The 24,901-nt window shown below is 33.3% G+C and overlaps 1 protein-coding gene and 1 long non-coding RNA gene across 2 annotated transcripts; one reads left to right on the top strand and one right to left on the bottom strand.

Moving 5' to 3' along the window:
* Positions 1-6: 6 nt before the first annotated feature.
* LOC128204239 (multiple epidermal growth factor-like domains protein 10) lies at positions 7-8,164 on the bottom strand. The gene is made up of 5 exons (XM_052905627.1): positions 8,024-8,164; positions 5,186-5,259; positions 3,271-5,076; positions 2,431-2,556; positions 7-2,187 (listed from the first exon to the last, which is right to left on the bottom strand). Exons 1-5 carry the CDS (start codon positions 8,038-8,040, stop codon positions 2,078-2,080), a joined length of 2,133 nt encoding a protein of 710 aa, XP_052761587.1. The 5' UTR covers positions 8,041-8,164; the 3' UTR covers positions 7-2,077.
* A 3,590-nt stretch (positions 8,165-11,754) lies between these two features.
* LOC128204246 (uncharacterized) lies at positions 11,755-20,721 on the top strand. Its single transcript, XR_008256139.1, has 2 exons — positions 11,755-12,101; positions 18,528-20,721. It is a non-coding gene; the product is annotated as an uncharacterized LOC128204246 (long non-coding RNA).
* The last annotated feature ends 4,180 nt before the right edge of the window (positions 20,722-24,901 follow it).

Below are 24,901 nucleotides of genomic sequence, written 5' to 3'. Positions count from 1 at the left end.
ACGATAAAACGAAAGAGAAGCTTTATTAATATATATAAGTATACATGTATGCATATATATAACAATCATAAGCTAATACACACATATTAAGTTTGCGGTTCCTTAAATACTAAGGAGAAATATTACTTCTCCTTGTCACTATACACATCTGGTAAGCACAAATAATTGTAAAATGAGAAGCGTTGAGCTTTTATGACAGTTATCAAATTACATGAGCAAGTCTCATAAACAAAAAGTGATGCAGCAATGTTGAAATTGCGCTGTATACAGATTACCTGAATAGTGTTAGTATGTATGCACTGTGCTGTCTGTGAAGTTTTGTGCTGTTCTTTTATGTTTCTTGTTTGTGATTTTATGTTATATGTCTTTGGTGTTTACCCAGTGCCACTAAACCGGGTTTATGTTTAAACATTTTGCTACTGAGCTTGTTTCTGTAGCTTTTTTGCATAAATATCCGTTCGACACACCTGTTATCAATTATGATCCTTTCATGTATGTAATTTATAAACTTGATAATGTTTTGAGATGGGTTTTATTTATGTCATTAAATAATGTCTCAATAACATATTATATAATAAAGAGATAATTCCGATTTTTGTTAAAAAAAATAGTAAAAAAACATGTATTTTTATTGATAACGTTTTTCAAGAGTTTTATGTAATTTATGTTCCACTATGTTGCCCTATTGCTCCTTTCCCCAATTTCTCGAAACTTCATAAGTATTTTATTACAGGATTAAGCGAAGTTTATTGATAATGTTTTTTTCTATAATTTGCATTATATTTACATCTTTAGATATTTAGACTTTTTAAAGGAATTTCTTATGATAACTACACAAAAAATATTTTCGTCTCATCAAAATCAAATTGAAGTATGTATTTTAGCTTATTGAAAATAGCTACTTTATACTGTTAACCTTAACGGAGTTTCGAGAAATTGGGGCCTTGTGTTCTTTTGGTAAGTGTATGTCATACTTTTGAGAGGCATATAAAACAGGTTTACGATTACATGTCGTATATAAAACTGGACGATTAAAGTGCTAGGTAATTAGATGGGTTAGTTTGTTGAATGTTTTGATCATTACAAAAATGCATTTGAAGTGACATTAAAGATGCGAATTAATTGCAATTTTCTGCAGAACATCTTTGCTCTTTTCTCAGTCTCTGATATGACAGACCTCGAATTCAGGGGATATAAACACAATGCAGAGTTCCGATTTTAAAGAAAAAAAACTGAGCTTGGATTAAGCCCAATATCTGACAATTCTGGTTTTGTGAATGTGTTTCCTACCAACTCTGTGACAACTGAATTGGTTCTAATATATCACCAGAACAATCACCATAATCTACTCATGTTAATGTAGTAGTGGACGTTCTTTTTCGATCCGTTAAACTTACAAGTTAAGTCGTTACATTCGTCCTCACCATTGTATTTTTACTGGACAAGCCAAGAAGCCTGAACTCTTGTTTAAGAATAAAGCCAAATTCATTACATATAAGATAAGCAGTACTACAATACAACATATATACTACAACAAAACATTACCTGTTTGGGTAAATGTTGGCTTAATATCACACTTGCCGTCATTTACAATGTATAAAACAAAATCATGTACACCCTCTACATTGTTATATAAAGTTAAGTGATTGTTCTGAAATATTAGAGGATAACTGTTTGTTTCAGTCAAAGATCGTAACATATATTATCGAGAGAGCACCGAAGGCTAAATATCACAAGTGGCGTGACCTAAGTGAAATATTGACTTGTGGTGTTGCCTAAAAAGGGGATATAAAATGACCTTAGAAAAGTGTTAAGATTAAAAAGCGCGCCTAATTGTATGCGAACGTAACGTAATTTAGGTATTTACGTCGTTGAAACTTTGTCCCTGCCCTGTGTGCGCTGTCGTTTGATTAATAAAATATCAAAATGTTATGTTTGAACTACATTTCTTATTTCACTGATATATTTCTGTAATTAACCGGACAGCATACATCAAAAATAAACTACACGTTATACACACTCAAACTAAGATTTAAATCCCCTAGCAAAAAAGGCAAAAATAATAATAATAATTTTTCTACACGGAAAGCACAGAATAATGGTCGTCAACATTCGTGTATGTTTGTCCTCTTGCCTGTCCTTGTAGCTGTTCATATGTCATTTCGGTTTCACGTTTATCTTCCTGTTCTGAAATTGAAATACAGCGCATGTAACCGATTTTGATTGTAATAAACGCATTCCATACGCTTGTGAGTTTCTTAACCAGGAGCTTCAAAACACGCTTTTCGTCTTTTCGTCCAGGCGTGTCCTCAATAAACCTACTTTAGAAACTTTCATTTATAACAATTCATATAATTAAAAGATACAGAAATGTACATTTTATATTAAAAACAACAACAAAATTTTCACAATCAATATAATTTCAGATACCTGGTTTAGACCGTCGCCTGTTCCACATGTAGCAACCAGCAGCTGTACAAATAAGCAAAATGCCCAAAATTCCTGATAAAGCTGCGGTTGCAGTATTTGTAGAAGAAGCAATGTAAATTCGTCTTTCTGAAATAACAGTTTTGTCATCAACCTTATGGCTCAACATAAAGTGTATTACTCCATTTAGATAATTAAATCATTTCACAGTTTGTATAAACAAACACCAACTCCAAGCAGACACTTTTTAAACGTCATCGATACTGATTTTTGTATACATATTAAACTTCAGCTAATATGCCGAAATGAATGGCAAATTGTATTTACATTTTTGAAACGAATACAATAACTTCAAACCTCTTCACAAATACTATTCGTCATATGGCATTGTGTTAATACAATTATAACAATAATTGACGATCATTTGACTTATGATTGTTCTTATATCAATATAAAAATAATTGATGAAATTCATCACTGAGTCTAGTCGATTATTATCCATGTCACACACATCGGACAGAAAACTTGCCTATGTGAAAATTCAAATGTTAACAAAATGTATTTATCACTTAAGTTATTCCTAAAGTAATATATACATTTTACTACCACGACTGTCGTTCATGACAATTTTGTTAAAATAGCATTGGATATAAATTTTGTTAACATGAAATTTAGTGCTAAATTTAATATAGGATAGAACTTGCACCAATTGGGTATAACCGGAATAAATCACTTCTTGGGTATCATAAAGAGCGAAATCTTTCTCCGTGTATAAAATAAGCTGATTAAAGACACTTTGCAGATCTACGTGTGAGTACTAAATACAGTCGTTAAAAGACGTACCTGTACAATCTCCGCCTTCAAGGTCATTGATGCAGCCATACAAACAGTCGCCATCGGTATTACAACTTGGCTTCGTTCCAGTTTGCAGACAATTTTTAGGGCAAATGGTTTGACACATATTGCCAAAAACATTTCCATCGCATCCAAGGGAACAGTGACCAGAACTTTGTTCGCATGTTTTCCCAACGCATGATAAGTAGCATGATTCGTTGCAATAGAGACCGTGGACAGTAGGATCTGTACACGAATTACAAATTCCAGATTCTTGCTGACATGATACACACTTAGAATAACAATTGATGTCACACTTGTCTCCCCAAAAGCTTACGACACAGCCCTTTATACATTTGCCTGTCTCAGGATTACACAGCCCATTATTACAGTTACCATTGCACGACACACAATCTCCACTTTCGTTCGGGTAATATCCTGTCTTACAAATGAAACACTTTCCATCAAGCAGGCTACATTTTAAACACACATCGTCAATATCGGTACATTTCTGAGAACAATCTATGCCAAAGAACCCATCTTTACATCCACCATTACATTTGAGTCCAGTTGTACAAGAGCCGCCTTTACAGTTTTTTGGACACTCACAACATTCGGTGTTGTTTAGAAAGTAAGTGCTGTTTAGGCATGTGGTGCAGGCATTACTTGTACAATATTTCGTATGACATTTACATTGATATGAAGGATTCCTCCACTGTTCTAAACAAATGTTACATTTATCGCCTCTATAACATTCGCAATTAGATGGACAGTTGCATTTTGATCCAGAATATCCGTGAGTGCAAGATATACAATATGATTTATCAAACTGTTGGCATGAGGCACAGCCTGTTTCACATTTGGTTGTGCAATTGCTCCCCGAGTATCCGTTCACACAACCGTCTGTACATGCGCCATCGATTCTGGAACACGTATCTCCGGCACAGTTATCTGAACAATGTAAGTCACAGTACAGTCCATACAGACCGATTGTGCATGCATCGCATTTAACTTGAACAAAGTTCTTATCACAATTGCACGATCCGTCGTCTTTGCTACAGTACGATGTAGAACAACCGACACTGCATTGTTGTTGACATGTTTCCCCATAGTAACCTACAACACATTCGTCACAATGTGTACCTGCAAAACTACTCAAACAGGTGCATGTGCCATTACTATAACAAACTGCATCGCTACAACCCTTTGAGCACCTATTGTAGCATTGTTCTCCATGGTAACCAGATACGCACTGAAAACATGTTCCATTACTCATACAATTTCCTCCGCTGCATCCGCTAGGACATTGTTTGCTACAGTTTGCCTCATAATATCCAGCTATACATTTCTCGCAAACGTAACCAGCAAAACCTGTTTTACATGAATCACATCCATTCATTTCCGTGCATCGGCAGTTCTGATAAAGGCAGTTCATAGAGCAATATGCACCATATTTCCCTTGTATACAAGTGTCACATTTGTCTCCTTCAAAATGTTCTCTACATGTAGTACAGGTTCCGTCAGCATTACATGTTCCACCAACACATCCGACTGAACATGTTTTATTGCAGAGACTATTTAAATCATAAAATGTGTCTTTGCATGTAAAGCATGGGCTTCCTGTATGTTGGCTGCATGTAAGACAGTTTCCCCTACAGTAATTACGACATTTATTACCCATCATTGGGGCCACGCAGCCATCAACACAATAATAATCTCCATATGTGCTATGATACAAACATTGAGCAGCTCCTCCGTTACAACAAGCACAGTTGACAAAGCAGTCAACTTCCACCCCGTCTATAATGGCCGTAGCTGAAATATGGTAATCGTGTGTATCAACCATCTATAAACATGAGCTTTATACTTTTTCTGTAGTTGTCTACTTATGTAAAATTGAGAAAATAAACAAATATATCCGTACTTGCCAAACATATTCGTGTCATGCATAGTAGAGCAAACATCCGAAACATCACGTTTTTCTGGAGTGTTAGAGTTCTGCAAGAGACAAAATGTTTGCATAGTTCATGTTAACATTTACTTGTTAGACCATTGCGTTAATAAAAAGAAACCCACTTACAACAAACTGCGTTACCTTTTCAGACAACAGCAGGTTTCACTAGAAATATTGCGTGCTATGAATATTGCATTTAAAGTATAAAATCATGTCCCGTTAAAACGCAAACAATACATCGCATCAAAAATATATGCTATTTCGTTAAGGGGATTATCAAAACAAACAATAGAACAGTTTAAGACGTTTGTTTTCATGAACTTTAGTATGAGTTTGAATATTTGTTTTGTAATAGCGAGCAAAAATACAAATACACCTTCGAGCTTGATTATTCAAGGAAGTATTATTTTATTGGGAGCCATGTTAATTATTTTGATCTGAATACTTATTTTAATCACATGTAATGAAAACATGTATGTCATTCCCTTTCAATAATAAACTTACTAAAAATACCCGAAAACGTGCCTTCTCATGCGACTTGTAAAGTTAATTCTTAGAGCTAAGAAAAATCAATGACATGCTTAAAAGCTAAACCCTATTGGAAACAAAAATGATTGATGATTGACAAATAAGTAAACAAAAAACAAACAAGATGTTATTTTATCGAAATATTTTGCTCAGTTAACTTTGAAATGTAGACATAACGTCCCTAACCAACGCAACATGATCTCAGATTTTCATCAAATGGCAACCATATACGTTTCCCATAAAATGTTTAACCCTTTTCATTCCATGATAAATATTTGTGATTTATAACAAAAGTTTACAAACGAATTTGCTATTCACTTCATTCTCATATTCGATAGAGAATTAAAAGTAAAATCAATTTAACATTTTAAAACAATTATACTTTTCACTTGTTTGAAATTTTAACCCGCTCTCAATTTCTAATCAAACGGCAGCGCATAAGACAGGGACACAATGTCAATAACGCCATTTTCTGTTACATTTTGACTCGAAACTCAGCCACTCGTGAAATACAGGTTTGTGTCCTCACTTGATAAAATATATTGCGATCTCATACTGAAACAAACAATCATCTTCTACGTATGCGTTTATGATTAGCATACGATTTCAGATATGTAAGTTATTCTAACTTATCTCTGTCAGGATGCCATATACCGAAGTACAATTCTATACAAGAAACACAAATATTGATTTATATCTTGAGTCACATTTTGAGTTGCATTATCAGAAATGCATTATTCAAAAAGTATCAAAATCATTTATTTTATCATTATTTTGGTTTAAAGATGTGTATAGATCTATGTTACATTTTATTGTTAGATATACAGCAGATTACGCCATGACATACAAAAGTAACAAGAAGCAATTCTCAAATAATTATTTATTTAACATTGAAAGTATATGATATTAACCGAAAGAACTTCAGATGATCAAATAACCATCTTTATTTTACTAGATACAGCGTAAATGCCTCCATTTGCGCCTGTTGGGAGCCGTTTCACTCTCTAAATCTAGCCTTACACAATAACAGGGCACACTTTAACTATGAAGTATTTAATTGGCAATATATGTATAGTGCCCATCTCATTAACAACCGTACGACTGAATATCAGTTGAATCAGCAAGTGGCGGAAATCGAATTGAGATTTTATCTAGGCAGCTACCGTAGTATGACGTAGTAAAGTATTTCCAGTACTACTATTTATTATTTTTTGTATCTTAATATGACAAAAAATAAAATTGTATAAAAGCGAGTGTTTTGTTTGTTCTAAGTTATTCCAATAGTTGTTATCTTACTTGTATCTTGTCTATGTACTCACTGAAATATCATTACGCATCGTTTTAACAAATGACCGTCATTCTTTAGTGAAATACTGTGAAATCATTTATATTTTTGGGCTTTAGATTTCGTGGTGTTTCGAAGTAAAACAATTTTGTGGGTATTTAAATTCGTGGATTTCTTATTAAATCAAACCTTTAAACTTTTATCGTCTGAAAATTAACCATGCACGAATTCGTGCTTTGTATCTTCGTCACGCAGTTTATGGCACTACAATGAAACAATATGTCATAAAGTCTAGATACCAATGTCAATTATTGTATGTTCGGAAATTAAGAATCATAAATAGCAATCCCCCACATCACGGATATAAAATATTAAAGTCAATGGATGTCTATAAAGGGTTTTCGCAAACTGTGAATACACAGTAGGTCTTTTTATTAAACAATTGATTCAATATTTGATCAAAGACACAATATTAATGGGCGACGCTCAAACACACGACGTTAATAATCAGTACGTTTTAAAGGTCGCCCATGAGGTTGAGAATAAGCCTGTTTTATAATTCCAGCAATGTCATACATAAAGACTGTACAAGAACTTATAATGGAATTTAATTTATCATCTTTGAGGTAAAGTAACATATAATACATAAATGTACATGTTAATAGTAAAACAATTATTTAGGTAAGTACATGTTGTATACCATGAAGCCGTGACCTTGTTTATTCATGGTGATACATATAAACGATTTACTTAAACAGTAGGATTTCAGAATTAAAGGTCAAATTTCCGTTGGAATCTTGATAAGCCAACCGACGAAATCCACGAAAATTAATGTCCTACGAATATTTATGATTTCACAGTAACGAAGAAATTTGTCTGTAAAATGAGTACCAAAACGTGATTCTTTCACTAGACAACGTATTATCAAATAGGAACAATGTTTCCATTATACTTTAGATATACTTAAATCAATTAGAAGAAAGGAAATAACTTACGTCCAAATAAAAATCATCCTTTTTGATACAAAATTGTCAAATTAAAACAAATCCAAATGAAAAGGTGCTAACCGAAGTGTTGAATCTTTACAATCTGCACTGACTCATTTTTATTCATATTGATTCATAAACAGGAAGAAAATATCGCCACCAACGTAAATCGACCAGCTTTACACTTCTTTGTCAGAGGTATTCAACCCATTACTGTAACAATGGGCTCAGTGAATATAACACTTTAAAATGATACGATAATCTAGACAATCTAACATAATTGCACTGTACAAAACCTCCGTTGTAAGACTGTACGTAATTTAATTTGGTCGTACAATAATAGTGACTTACTCTTTACTTTCATAAAGATATATGTATAAGAAAGTATAATCCTACTGGCGTACTGTATCTCAATTCGACTTTCCTTCATGTTAAACCATCAAAACAAATGAAGTTAATATTTCATTTGCTATGCATATTCATAGAATTATAAACACTCGGGTAAGTTTACTGTCAAGATGGTGATGTTATTCATTGGTACTTAGTGAAAGCTCTGAACGATGTGAATTTTCAGACTCATTTCAAATTTGTTCAACGTCAAAACACTCTATAAAGATCTCCACACACTTTGACCAGCCCAATTGCGTTCATACCCCCATAATGACATCAACCCCGCAATTCATTCATTAAATAATTTTCAACCTATTACACGTTTTGTTTACATAAGTATTAAAATTATTATCCAATAGGTATCGATACAAACTTTGACTGCAATTAACCAGTGTGTGTATAACACGTGATAAATTGCGTCATAAATGCTACGTCGGAAGGCAATATATTGCTTCGAATGAAGACATAGATAACTTTCATATTACTTCACCGTTTTAAATGAAACTTAGCGCAGTTTACGCCGCTTTCAGGGCCCCGCCTTCGGTCTTTTACTAGAGTTTAATTGAGAGTTTAGTTTCTTAAAACACTTCGACAAACCTTTTAACAATACGGCCGTCTGACGGAGCACTGTCAAAACATTATTTTGTGTTTGATAAAACTAATCACTTTATCAAACTCCGGAAATAAAACGAAGGCGGGGCTCTTCAAGCGGCATATACTGCATTTTGTATCATTTAAAAGGGTGTAGTATAGAAAAGTTATCTTTGATTAAAGCATTCTTTTTAAGAAAAAAATTGCTTTCTGAGGTAGCATATATGACGTTATTTATCACGTCGTATACACACACTGTTAACAGTGTTGTTCAGCATTTGCGTATCCATGAGAACAATATACATAACAGATTCAAATGAACAATTGCAGTTAGAATGGCGTATGCTATTTCAGCGAATCCATTGCAACATGGCGTGTAGAATGATGTACTTTTAGTAGTACTTTAAAATAGTTGCACATTTCGAATCACAAGTGGTCGTACAATTTTCTGATTGGCTGGCATCTGGAGCCCTAAACCTTGTCCAAGGACAAATATGTACGCCGTTGGTATGAACTCATTTCATATAATACCTTATAAATGAAGTCTGATTTTCATCCTTTCGCATAGGCTGTTGATCCTTGATATTACATCTCAAAGGTAGATCCATATCGTTTATTAGAAAAGGTTATTGTAATTTGGTATAGCATTAAGAATAGAGCTCTAGTTTTAATTTTAATTCATACCTTGGTTTTTGTATCCCTCTTATGGTAAAATTTTATGAACTTTTCATAATGGCAGCATGATGTGATAAGAAAAAAACAATCATACTTAAAGTGAATTAAGCATTGATTATTTTACACTCAATCGCGGCTATTAGTTATATAAGCATATGGTTTTAATCGTTGCCATCTCTGTGACAGCTGGACCAATGCTCCGGCCGAAGCATTAATATTTGGTTATCAGGACGGAACATTGACATTCTGTTATTAGGCCGGACACATCCAAAGTCGTTTTTATAATGCCGCGATGGATATGTCGACTTGATTATTATTCTGCATCGTAGCAAAACTTGCCATGCTTTTCTTATGTGAGTTTAATGATGTCGAAAATGAAATATGGTTCATGCCAAAATAAGGTCTCACGGCTGACACAGTGTTTCAGGGCTGAAAAAACATGGTCTAAGAGCTGAAAAACAGAATTTCAGGGCTGAAAACAGAAGCTCAGGGCTCAGAACCAATAAACACAGCCCCAATGGCTAGTTTGAGAACACGAAAAAGAACAAGAAGACTTTTGTTTGTTTTCTGCAAATATTGCTTTAAATCGTAATTATGTTAAAATTATTCAAATTGATGTGTCTATAGCCCTCCACACTATGAACGAACGTATCGTGTTTCAAGTCATAACGCAAACCTTACAAATTGAATGCGTTTTAACCTGTATCATTGTTAAGTGTTATCTTCCTGCTTCTTCCTTACAGATCGCTGGCTGATATCAAAACATCAGTATTAGGCATATCAGTACACGATCTTGATTTCAAACTAAAGGACCACTCCATCAATTTAGTTACACGTTAACATTCAGTGTCCATAGATAAAGAGAGACAAACCGATTGTAGAGTAATTCGAGTTTGTATACAGAGTAAAGAGCATACATAAGTTACATTGTATTATAAATATTGTTCGAACCCCTGCGCATCAACTGCAAGTGAAACATACTGGTGCTTTTATCCTTTTGACCTTTATGTAATCAACAATTCAGCATGCGTAAAAGTATGTCCATAAATGAAACTAAATCATCCGTTAACAAAATATTTCAAAAACCAAATATTTCTTTATAATGCATTTTCAGAAATACTTAACTTAAATTTTATGTATAATTAAGTCAAATGATCTCTTTGCTCCACAATTTTCACAACTTTCTTAAAGGGTGTGCTTGCTGCATATAAGTTTTATCCTAGTATTAAATGGAGTTTAAATTTATCGTTTTCTAACATTTTGAGACAATTGCTTGGTCTGTAGTTATAACATAGAAATGTGTGTGACAATCAAGATGAAATGCATCAAATATTGAAATGCAAGAATATCATAATTGACCGAATATAGTGACTTCACTGAAAAATGTGAACTACCAGATAAGCCTTTTTATTCAAATGTAGAAAGCATCGTCAAATATTACATTAAATGTAACACCTTTTTGTATTATTATATCCCAAAATTTACACGGACAAGCACAGTAGTCGAACATAAACCCTGTTTAAAGCCTAATGCACGGACTAGAACGACAATGAACTTTAGACAAAATCATGTTCTTAAGTATGTAATATATTTCCTATATATCGTATCACTATCCTCAACCCACGAAGGTTCTGGCATAAATAGGATCTGATTTAAAATATTTTTTAGCAATTTACCGTCCTTTGAAGGCTGTTTTCTTTATTTAAACTTGCCGGAATACATATATATATATATATATATAACACTATTCCTCTATCCCTTGTCTCGGACTTTGACATATACTGATGCATGACATGAACACACTTACTTTACCAATACCTATGATAGATAGTTTATTTTTGAATACACGTTCAATAAGTCACATGACCCGTGAGAAAAACAAAATTCACGATTTAACATTTACAAACGACATAGCAAATAGAGCTCATAAGGATTGTTTAAGTGTTAGGAAAGATTGATACATGACTTTGTAACATGTGATCACATTGGTGTCGTAAAGAAGGAAGATTTATATTTGTTTTATATCAACATCTGATACTGAAATCAACAACTTGTTTACTTCCTGTAACATCATCATCATGTATTTGAAATATCCGTAAACATCAAACTCTTTTAAATCCACCATAAAAACCTAACACAAAGCTTTTTGGCGAAGATGAGCTCACGAAATTATATGCTAAAGGAAATTAATTAGGACTAAATCTTTATGAATGTGGTTTTATTTGGTAAATATAAAACGTTTATATTGTTGAATATTTTATTACTGCATTACTTTCCATCTTTCCTACGATAAGAAGCGCATTTTATGAAAAAGTATGCAAATCATTGCTATATGAAATGTTTATATAATTACAAATAACCGCCTTTACATCAGTGGCATAAGCCGTGTAACCCCTGGCATGGATAAAATGTTCATATCTACACGAATAAGGTAATACACTTTTACTCAATTTAAGAATACATTTGATTACATAATGTGTTTCTTAAATACATGCGCGATGACTTACACATGATTCAATGTCGGTCAAAATGTACATTGGTATGCGAACTGTTCGAACCCCGTGTGGACATATTGGAGGCACATTCGCTTCTGTTGATTTCAATCACTCCCTTGATCGGATTGGTTGACTTATTAGATACTTAGTTCTGCTATGCTTCATCTCAGGGGTAATATAATCACAAAGCTTACCTTTAGAGGCAAACAGTTATATTTTTTCATATAATTGCTGAGAATGCAATTCTTTGTGGATTGTTGTCCTAGGCTTTAATACTTCGGTTCGAGATAGATGTTCTTCATGGTGCCCATATTCGTATAGCCAGCACAGTTCTTCGATTTTTCCAATTTAAGTAAATATTATTTTCGGTTTTCAATACAAAGCGCCCCTTACTGATAGCTTTTAAGTAACGTTCGCATATTATGACTTCTTAGTATGCATTAATAATTATCTACAACAGTGTAACGAATGAACTAATAAGTCAATTATATTTGCACTGATTCACCTTTATAAGTATCTTAAAGAAGCCTAGAATTTCAATTTGAATCATTTGGCTAGTTCGTTATAAAATAAGGCGGAAGTAAATGGCTGAACAAAAAGTTACTGCTAAAAATGATATTCAATGGTTGAATGGCCTTCTTATTATGATTACGGTGTCAAATTTCCTTACCAAACGATTACAAAATTAGGTTTTAAAATATTGGTTCGCTTTTGGTATTTGAATGCCTTTAATCATGAGGTTTCATTTATGGGCAAAGAGTTAGAGTTTTATTTATAGTAATACAGATTCATATTCATTGTTTCAGATTCGAATAAGTATGTTAGTTTTATATCAAGAACCTTTTTAAAAAGACAAGTGTTCTGATATGCTATCAGAAGAAAACATTTGTGAAGAAATGCTGATTGATTCGTTTTGAGCCATTGGAATAAGAGCACGAGTACAATGCTCAATTTGCCTTATTTCATTGGTATGCAAGCTGGAGTACAATGCATATTTTGACTGGCGTCATTGGCATATCATCACGCGTGCAATGCTTTATTTGTCTGACGTCATTGGCATGTAAGCAGAAGTACAATGCTCATTTTGTCTGGCGTCATTGGCATATCAGCACGCGTGCAATGCTTAATTTGTCTGACATCATTGGCATGTTAGCTGGGGTAGCATGCTCATTTTGTCTTGCGTCACTGGGATATCAGCACGAGTTCAATGCTAAAGTTGTCTGACGTTATTGAATATGGAATGTAAGCTGAATTAATTTGCTGAATTTGACTGACGTCATTGGCATGTAAGCTGGAGTACATTGCTACATTTGTATTCCGTCGTCGTTTTGTAAACACGAGTAAATTGCCCCATTTTTTTCGTCGTTGGTATTAAAACACGAATACATTGCTCCATTTGTCTTGCGTCGTTTGCATGTAAACACGAGTACATTGCTACATTTGTCCCCCGTTGTTAGCATTTAAGCACGAATTATTTGCTCCATTTGTCTTCCGTCGTTGGTATGTAAGCACGGGCACATTATTCCATTTTTTCCGTCGTTTGTATGCAAGCACGAATACATTTCTCAATTTGTACTCCGTCGTTTATGTGTCGGCACGAGTAAAATGTTTAATATGCTATGATTTGTTGGAATATCAGCCTGAGTACAATGCTCATTTGGGCTTGTGTCGGTGATATATCGGCATGAGTGCATTGCTCCATTTGTCTCCCGCCGTTTGTGTGTAAACACGAGTACAATGCTCCAGTATTCTTCCTTCTTGTGCATTTTATCATGGGTTAATTGGTATTGTTCCAATTGTCTTCCGTTGTTGGTATGTCATCACGAGTAGTCTGTTCCATTTGTCTTCCGCCTTTAGTATGCAAGCACGAGTTCATTGCTCCATTTGTCTTCCATCGTTGGTATTTCGGCACAAGTAAAACGCTAAAATAAACACGAGTAAAATGCTCGATTTGCATCGTGTCGTTGACATGTCGGCACAAGTACAAGGTTCCATTTGTCTTCGTAAAGACAAGAACAATGTTCAATTTGTCTTGCTTCGCTGGCATGTCAGAACAAGCATTATGCTTATTTGCACCAAAATGACAATGAAATTGAGTCAGCTTTTTTGTTTAATAGTGGAAGAACCAATAGCTAAAGTGTTAATTAACAAGATAAACACAAAAGAACATGGTAAACATCATGTTTGTTTTTGTTAACAGTCATGAGGAAAGATTGATAAGCATAGTTTCTAAGCTCACTCAAAAGTGGCATTCATATGACCACTTTTGATGTATCATATTTAGAAATGTTCAAACCTCATTTAGGCTGTCTTTAAGTACGCTGTGTGTGATGTTGAAACACATCAACTAATATTTATACGAATATACACATTCGAGCAACAGCTAATTCTTCAAAATCTAGTTGAGACATGGACATGCTGTGATCAGCTTATTACTCGGAATCAGTAAACGTTTAGACTAACTGTGACTTACTCAAAAAGTAAACCAGTTTAAATCAACTGGCTGCTCTTTTATCACAAATAAAAATAAATAAAAAAAACAGTTTTATTTCATAAACCGTTTTGTAAACAAATTCTCTTTTGTATATTTATAGACAATAATAAGATATGATCAATCTAAGCTTGCTCGTATTCACGGTACTAGTCATTTCAAGAACTTGCGACGCAGGTAAGGACACAGTCAATTTTATAAAATGTTACATTTTATAATGTAGCATAAAATAGTTTAATTATTAATATTTATTTTGTTTTAATTGAAACACTACTTCACAATAAATTTGCACTTACATTTTGGTACTTTCATAACTATTTAAAGGTCACTTATGATGTCAGATATTACAGAAATGACTCCACATTTAAAATAAGCATATCCAATTTGCTCTATATCAATTAAGGCTAAGGCGCCGTAAGCTCTCATGTAGGAAAGTGTTTATCATAGCACACACAACTTTAAGGGACGCACCAGGCACGCATTGGCAAATGTATTTCTTTTCTTGTCTTTAGGAGTGAAAATAAAAAATGCATGTGTATCATAAGTCTTTTAAGACTTAAACAAAATTAAAACGGATAACCACATCACGAGAACCACATACGTTGCTTCGGTTTGAACCAGGGGACACTTATAGTATATTGCCCGTTTTCATACATTTTCATGTTTCATTTCTTATACTGACAGCATAAATACAATTTTGATTGTTTGTTCCAACGATTTCTCTTTAGTGCTGACGGTTATTAATGACGGTCAGGAGGTAGACTGCAGTCTTAATTGTGCTTGTTGTAAAGGAGGAGTGGCAAACTGTAGAGTTGATACTATTTGTTATGAAGGCTGTTTTGGCGGAATTTATGGTCAAAGATGTCATCATCCTTGTCCCGGGAATTGCCTTACGTGTGAACGAAATAATGGTAAAGAATGATTCACCTGCAAAGAATCATTTTATGATATAAATAGTAATTGTAGCAACAGCTGCTCAGTCGGATGTGATGGGGGGTCCTGTAATGACGACGGGACTTGTAGTCCATGTACCGACAATTATGAAGGAATAACATGCAATACGTGTAGACCAGGAAGATATGGAACAAACTGTAACGTTACCTGCTCAATAGGATGTCAGAATGACATTTGTAATGCCGATGGGAGCTGTAGCTGTCGTGAAGGGTTTTCCGGCTCATCTTGCAAAGAATGTGTTTCCGGGTATTATGGGCCGAACTGTAACATAACGTGTCCAATACATTGCACTGGCAACATGTGTTTGAGAAATGGAACATGCATTTACTGATTCTCTGGTTATTACGGGGACTATTGCAACCATACATGTTCACCTGGATGTTCAGGTGGAACTTGTAATATTGATGGATCTTGCAATCCATGCACGGCGAATTACGAAGGAAGAGCATGTAAAGAATGTTCACAAGGAAAATATGGTATAAATTGTTCCCTCGGTTGCTTAAACCAAAATTGCCGGTGTTCATTGTTCATGAAATCTAGAAAGTGCTGTTTGTGCAAACGTGGATATTATGGGGAAAATTGCAATTTATCGTGCAGTCAGACATGCAGACTACATTGGAGTCAGTTGTGAGACCGGTATGAACTTGTACTTATTATCATATTTATGATACACAGCTGAATGCACCTGCATGATTAATCGAACGTAGTACTGACAGTTTTACACAGAATTCATTCAATACATACCATTCGTTTGGTTCAATTTTTTACAAATCAATATTGCATTCGAACATAAATGCAGCTATGTTTCTTGTTTTTATTATTGTAAAGCGCGACACATACATTTTGTATTTTCGAGGTGGATGTGTTATCCGAGTTGTTTTAAAGTGGCAGCCAACTTCATTGATTACAGTATTAATTTTAAAAGACGATGGCTTCATAAGGAAACACCAGCTTACACTTTATGAATATAGTATGAACACGCTCGATATGATAGATATATATATTGAAGTTTTAATTATTAAGCGCTGTAAATGTTCATCTAAATATTTTAATATAAAAAAATACATGTTTGTATGTATTGTTTATTATAGAATTTGTTTTTAATTTGAATAAATACTGATGTGATATCCTTAAAATGTATATACGTCATATAATTGTTTGTCTTTTACCCATATATAAAATAAAAACAAATATGAAGGATTTCTTTAGCAAAATAACGCGATATTGGACAAACTGTATTATATCATATATAAAGTTAATTTACTGTTCAAAGTTGCAATTGTGATGTATTCAATCAGAAAGAAAAGCTTAATGAAAATGTTTCATGACATTTTAGAAAAAAAGAGTCAAAATTAACATAGACGTTAAACTGTTTAATTTTCCGTATACATTTTTTTGTTTTAATTGTTTGGCAGCATTTCACCATTACATTGTTCGAAAATAAAACTCTTTAAAGCCAAAACTTGTTCAGATATAGCTAATTGAATTGTCAAAACGGTGTTAAACTTGTTCGTTTCATACGCATGCGAATAAAGGGTGAAAGAGCGTATCGGCCTAGGAACACACATGTCGCTGTACTTCTAACAAAATACGATAATGTATCAGATCTATATTAATTTTTGAAAAGATATTCAAGTAGCATTATTTGGCAGACAGCAACACGTCGTTCGAGAAGTAAGATAAGGACAACAGCGCGGAACCACAAGATCGACAGTGATATGAAATGCTACAAGCATCTGCCAATCCAGACGATAACAGTACAAAAATATTGTGCTCGTAACATTTGTTTGATTACTTTAAAGAACATATTTGTTGTACATGGTCAAACAACGGTGATGGTAAAACGTTCGTTCTTATGATAATGTTGCACAAATACACCATTTCCTGACGGATACTGCCACATTTATATAATGTATTGACAAATATACATGTAACCAGATAGCGATCAAATTTCGTGACAGTGTTTGTAGGCCAATTGTCAAAGTTAGAGTTTTTTTAGTCAGTTTAACAGCCATAGAAACACCAGAATTGTATCTCTGTCGTTTTAAGTTGAGGCTAAAGATATAACATGTATTGCAAATCGTACATGAAACTTTGGCGGAAATGAAAGAAGACCGCATTGATAAAAAAACAAAAATATAATATGTTAAGGGTCTGGTCGTTGTATTTTTAGCATACCTCTAGGGTCAAACACTGTAATGCTACCAACAAAATTACTGTAAATACTTTCAATGATCTATATATGATAACTAGACTTAATCACATTCGGTACTCACTATCATATCAAAAAACTAAGATAACAAATTGTAACATACGACACAGTAGTTGACAAAAAACTAAGAAATTATTAAGTTTTTCAGGGCATATTATATCGGTCAATAAAACAATGACAATTACAGGAAAAAACCTAGTTGTCACAACAACAAATATAAATCATGCTTAGGAACAAACGATAAGGCTCAAAACGACACTGGACGTGATCTACAAACTTACAAACACCACAAACGCCACAAACAGACCATACATACGACATGCAGTCAAAAGGTTTCCGGACTGGTTTTGTATTGCGCAATTTTGACGTCTGACTACAACAATACTTGTCACACGTAAATCCTTAAAAACATTTTATAGCAAAACTATTAACATAGCATCAAAATCATAATAGAGAAACAACCGATTGCAACTTATATTAATCACTCTCGTTGGCACGATGTTTCGCGAGAGTGTGGTCTTGTGTTTTGGGGGAAACCGGAGTACCCGAAAAAACAACAATTTTCTGGCCTGGTGTCCACTCATAAAAAGAGGGTGAGAGAAACACGATTATTTAGTATATAATCTACGCTACGGATCACTTTGAATTATAAACGGTTACCAAATGGCCTTCCCTGTTATTTAAGCTATTTATCCAATATTTCAGAGCGAACGGAGAAACGGACAGTCACTAAATACTGTGCGATAGCGGGAATGACACCAATGGACACATTGAAAATTAAGAATCCGCAGAATGGATGAAGAAAATGTTCCAGGACGCTTACCTGCAACATTGACATTACAACGGATGAAAGCTTTTTATGAACGAAGAAAGAGTCTATGGTGTGGAAAAACACGATATTCGCCTCCTCCTAAGAAAGCGAGGATATCCAAATCATCAACGAAGATCAAGTACATATTCCTCATGGACAGCCAGTGAAAGCTCCTGCAACATGCTGTACATAGCGGCCAGTCAATAAAATTACTATCAAAAGTAGGTTACATCAACATATAAATTATGATCTCTACAAAATATTATGAAATTTAATAGTTATTTCTAATTGATTCACTGCATTTTGAATATTATGATTTGGGTTCATACTGAATTAGCATATATCTCACGAATGCTTTGAGAAAGACACGTCCGGAAATTGAAAATTTAATCTTTCATCAAAACAACGCCTCTGCACATTGGGCTGAAGTCACATCACTAACAATATATTTGTTAGGGTATGAAAGACTGCAAGACTTTATTATTATTATTGTATCATTATTATTTGTATTATTATTATTTATTATTAATATTAGTAGTAGTAGTAGTAGTAGTAGTAGTAGTAGTAGTAGTAGTAGTAGTAGTAGTGGTAGTAGTAGTAGTAGTAGTAGTAGTAGTAGTAGTAGTAGTAGTAGTAGTACCAAAGGAAAGGAATGGTTGATGTGTGTCCACAATTAATGCAAGAAACTACCAAATCATTTTACTTCAATGAAAATTTCAAACTGTTTACAGCGTTCTTTCTTAACAAACATACAGTTTTGTATAGAGCATGTCTTTTTGAATGCATGTATGTTTTTGCATATATTTTGTTTTAAATGAGGTATCAAATTTAAGGAATACTAAATTTGAACACTTGATTTAAACGCAAACTAAACAAATCTCATCATACACTGACAGAAGGAAGTTATTGGTTTAACGACGCTGACATGGTGAAATAATACCAACAATTATAAGGGATTCTCAGATACATTTCATTTCTTATTTTTTGAGATAATTTATTTTGTTTATACAAATGGTGACATAATTGTCTTAAAGAGTCTATATATGATGTGCAAACAAAAGAAGAAATTGCTGCAAACCAAATTTTCGAACTTATTGAGTAGATATATAAAAGAAACCGATATTGCTTAAATTATTTATTGCTTAAATATAAAAGAGCAATATATGAGGAATAATGAACTATTTTGAGTTTCTTTAGTGGATTGCATCTGTATTATGTAATGAGTACCATACATGTTCGTTTTTTTTCGGCTGTGTCCTCACCCGCTTTACATGTTCTAGCGAATACCGATACCACACACAAAAGGCATTTCAGATTGGGCATACCAGCAAACTATTCCTGATAGCTTATTATTATTAATATATATATATTGTATTTAATTTTATAATCTAGTTATAATTAAATTTATATGAATATATCATATGAAATTAATAATAATTTAAGTAAATTTTAATATAAATTATAAAATTCAATTCTTATTATATATTATAAATACAAATATGAATTAAAGCATGATAGCTTGTATACACTTGGTATAAAATCATTTCATAAATACCTTTTAAATAAAGTCTGATTTTCCTCATTTCGTATACACATGGAATAGATTTTTGTACCTTAATATTTCAACTCAAGAATAGATCCATATTATTCGTTTGAAACGAATATTGTATATTGGTAGGCATATAATAGAATTCTAGTTTTAATTATATTTCATACCTTAATTTTTGTAAGCTTCATATTTAAATTGTATGAATTTTTCATAAGTGCAGCATAATGTGATAAGAAAAAATCATACTCAAATGAATAAATTATTATTTTTTTACAATTGATTACAGGTATTACAAATGAAACAGAGGGTTTTGATAGTTGTCATCTCTGTAACAGCTGGACCGATGTTCCGGCCGACATTATTTCATCAAGAAGGATACATTCGAGCTCGTTTTTTAAAGCCCCAATATTTATTTTGACTTGATAGTTATTCTGCATTGAAGAAATACTTACCATGCTATTCTTATTTGAGTTTAAATATGTCGAAAGTAAAATATGGTTCATTCCAAAATAAGGACAAAATAAAATATATGCATAGCCGTTACATTAATCTGTGTGTGTTTTTTGTTCCTTGTAATACATATTTACTATAAGGTTCAACGTGCAATGTTGAGGATGTTTAAGGTAGTGATCAAATTTGTAAATAAAGTCTTATTTGTATTTGATATTTTCCTTGTGACAAAAGTATCAATCTTGGATTAGATGCCTGCTCAAATAGGTATTTACGTTTTGTAATTTGTTTTTGTTTTGTCGAGCTGAAACAGTAAAGTACGCTTAACATAATAAGCTAAATAGAACAAAAAATAGCCTTAGCAGCTTCTAATTTATGGTATATTGATGACAAATGTTCGTGTTTTTGCATGCGTTTCTCGCGCTGTCTTATGCCGTCTTGAGCTACTCTTGTTTAAACTAACATGGGCAAACAAGTAGAGTGACACACATTGATTCAAGTCGCCAATGCTAAGAGTGTTATTCATTATCTCAGGGCTGGCAAACATAGTCTTAGGGTTGTAAAGCAGATATTCAGACAAGTTGAGTTGTAGGGCTGCAGTATCTCAGGGCTTTAAATGCATAATTATGGTTAAAGTATTCAAATTGATGTGTTTATAGCTTTCGACACTATGAACGACCTATCGTGTTTCAAATCATTATGCAAATCTTACATTTGAATGCCCGTATCTTGTTATATTGTTAAGTGTTATCTTCCTGCTTCTTCCCTTTAGATACTGGCTGACATTGAAACATATCACGATTAGTCATTTCAGTAAAAGTTCCTGATTTGAATTTAAAGGACTACTTTATAAAGGTGGCTTTTTGAGATTTATTTTTTGCTTTGACTATTTTGCATTCAAAACCCGCCGAAAGATTTATTGAATCAATAAATTTATGCCACTAAAGTTGTGTTGTTGTAACACAATTGCTCACTAACGATTTGCGATTCCCGTTGTAAATGTAACTCATATAACGACCTGCGATGTCTTTGTATTTATGTCAATGATGTTTAAACATTTAAGCTAGTCAGGACATATGATATGTATTGTAGCTATTTTTTGCTATCCCGAATTTGTCGTTTTGTCGTGTAGGCGTAAGGCTACTCACCTTTTACAATACGCAATAACGCCCCTTTTTGAAGTAATGTAATTTTGATTAATGACAGAGCGTCAACAAGGTAACATGCAATCACAACAGTCATTGGGGAATTAATCATTGCTACCTTAATTGTCGTTTGTTGCCAGAGCCTACGGCATTTATAATAATACAATGAAAATTACTGGGACAAGCCGAGTAGTCGAAATTTTAAAACATTACCCTTATTAGGGACCCAAGGCAAAAGGCCTTCAACATGGCTAGAAATATTTAATTTAAGAACTACCGAGCTCAGACTCTGTATGACTGCGAATCAAAACAACATAAAATGTGAGTAAGGGGCGACAATTAACTTCCTCCACGCGGCACTCACAAACCTACTGTGAATATCATACATACAAATGAAAAAAACAGACACAAGCTAACTCACATTAGATTATAAATATTTGATGGTCAAAACTCTGCAACTATATATATATATATATATGCTATATTGTGATAGTATACAATACTCATATACATTATATTATGTATATTTGTACTCAAAATAAGGGTAATTGCTGTGTGACATGAGGAATCTGACATTCATATTAAATGTAGTACTGAGCATCGACAAGCGTGGCCGGTGAGTACAGAATAAGCATATATTTCCTCAAGCCTTAAATTAACAGAAAGCCGTGACCGCAACATTTGCAAAAGCAGCATATATGTGTTTTTATCATTTTAAACACTTGAAATTATCAAATCAACATCAGTATGAATAGATATATAAATGAAACGAAAGCGCGTATTTCTAAAAAGGGGGAAACGCCATGTATTTCATTATAAGGAATTTTAATGTTTTAGGAATTTCATAATTCATATAAACAATATATTTGCTCCACACTATCGACTTTTGAAAATCTGTTCCAAGAGTGTAACTGCTGCATATAAGTTTTATCCTAGTAAGGGAGTCTGGATTTAGAGTTCTCAAAACATTTGAGAGAATCGTTTAGTCAGTAGAATATAGAAATTGCTTTGTCAAAATTTAATGATTAAAATGCATGAAACAAGAATTGACCATATATAATGACTTAACTACATAATGTGAATAACTAGATAAGCATTTACAATTTAATGTAGAAAAAATCGTCCAATATTACATTAAATGAATACCTTTTTGTTTATGCACTTACTACGCAATTATATAATTATACATGACGTTGTAACATGTGGTCACATTGCTGCCGTAAAGAAGAAAGAAAAATGTTTGTTATAAAAAAGCACATCACAATGATATGAAATCATAACAACTTATTTACTTTCTGTAACATCATCAACAGGTACTTGTAATATATCACTCTTTTCAGTCCATGATAAAAGCCTAACACAAAGCTTTTTCATTCTCAAGGAAGATAATATGAATTCTTATCGAATTAAAGGGGTTTTATTGAGAAATATGACGTTCGTATAATAAACTTTTGTAATTGCATTTGTTTCCTCTTTTTCAAAAAATCACTTTTATGGAAATATTGCAATACGAAAAGTGTGTATGCAAACTTTATATATGAGGAACTACTTGAACATCAGTGGACATATCCGTGCCATCCCTTGTCTTTATTACACGTGTATATATACACGTATAAGGTAAACTACTTATTTTCTCAAGCTAGGAATGAATTTGATTACATTATGTGTCTCATAAATTATTGCGCTGATTTATACATTGTTTAACGTCGGTCAACATGTTCATTGGTATGCGAAATGTTCAAATACCGTGAGGATATTTCAAAGGCAACGTGCATCCGCTGCGGAATTGATTTCAAATACTCTCTTGATCTCTTGAAAACCAATAACATAGCCTCAATATTATAATAGTGAAACATGTTTAGTTTAAACTTATTTAATTCTACAATGATTGTAAAACAATCGATTGCAGCTTATATTAATCGCTCTTGTTGGCACGATGTTTCGCGAGAGTGTGGTCTTGTGTTCTGGGATTCCCGGAGAAACTCCCTTGTCCAACTAGGTGACCACTCATCAAGAGAGGGTGAGAGAAACACGTTCATTATAGTATATAATCTACGGTACGGATCACTTTGAACTATTAACGGTTACCAAATTGTCTTCACCGTTATTTAAGCTAGATATGCAATATTTCCGAGCGAACGGGAAATGAACAGATCCAAAGGTTAACCTCTGAAAGCAACACAGTATATTAAGTTTCAATTAATTCCTTAGAATAAAAAAAAATGTTAAGTTAAATGTTTTTGACTGTTTCGAATTCTTGATTTAAGCCATGATATTTCAGGCTCGATATATGGACAACACGGTTTTTTTGTTCGTATAAAAATTGAAACAGAAAATAAATTTTACCGCAATGAACTTTCTTTTCGTTCATCAGAAAAGTCCTTTCAAACTAATAACACTGGACTGACATTCGCATTTGACACATTTCTAGCATAAAATAACACGTAACAATATATTCAGCAGTATACTTAAACCTATTTAAATAATAAAAATATAACTGATTCACTTTTGTAAGTTTCTTCAAATAAACTAGTTTACAAACGACAATCACTTAAAATAATTATTTTTAATATTGCGGAAGTAAATGATGAAAAGAGTTACCATCTAAAGACGGTATCGAATTAATTTCTACCAACTACAATATCGACGTGTAATGCACTTCCGGAAACAGTTCGTTTCCTCTACATTTTGCCCTCCTTCAAATTTAACCTAAACAAGAATAAACAAACAGTTCCTCAATTTTACTATGATGGTGAACGCAAATTGAGTGTCACACATGCAAGGCTGCGGATGCACTGTAAAAATCTTAATGAACATTTGTTCTCTATAAACATTATCAATAGCCCAAATTGCCAATGTGGTGAAATTGAGAACACTTTCCATTTTCTTATTCACCTTTCAAATATATCATGCACAAAGCCATCACATATTTGACCAATTGGCTGCTGTATGGCCTATGTCACTTAAAATTTTATTGTTTGGATCCAAAAACGCCACGGACCAGACAGCCTCAACGATATTTTATCACGTTCAACACTACATTCGCCAAACTAAACGTTTTTAATTTCCTTAAGATAAATCAGAACAACCTTGACACTACAACAGACATGACCTTTCCATGCCG

Source organism: Mya arenaria, chromosome 10 (genome assembly GCF_026914265.1).
Source record: "Mya arenaria isolate MELC-2E11 chromosome 10, ASM2691426v1".
NCBI classification, from domain to species: Eukaryota; Metazoa; Mollusca; class Bivalvia; order Myida; family Myidae; genus Mya; species Mya arenaria.
The sequence above is the reverse complement of the archived record's forward strand: the minus strand, read 5'-3'. Positions and strand labels throughout refer to the sequence as shown.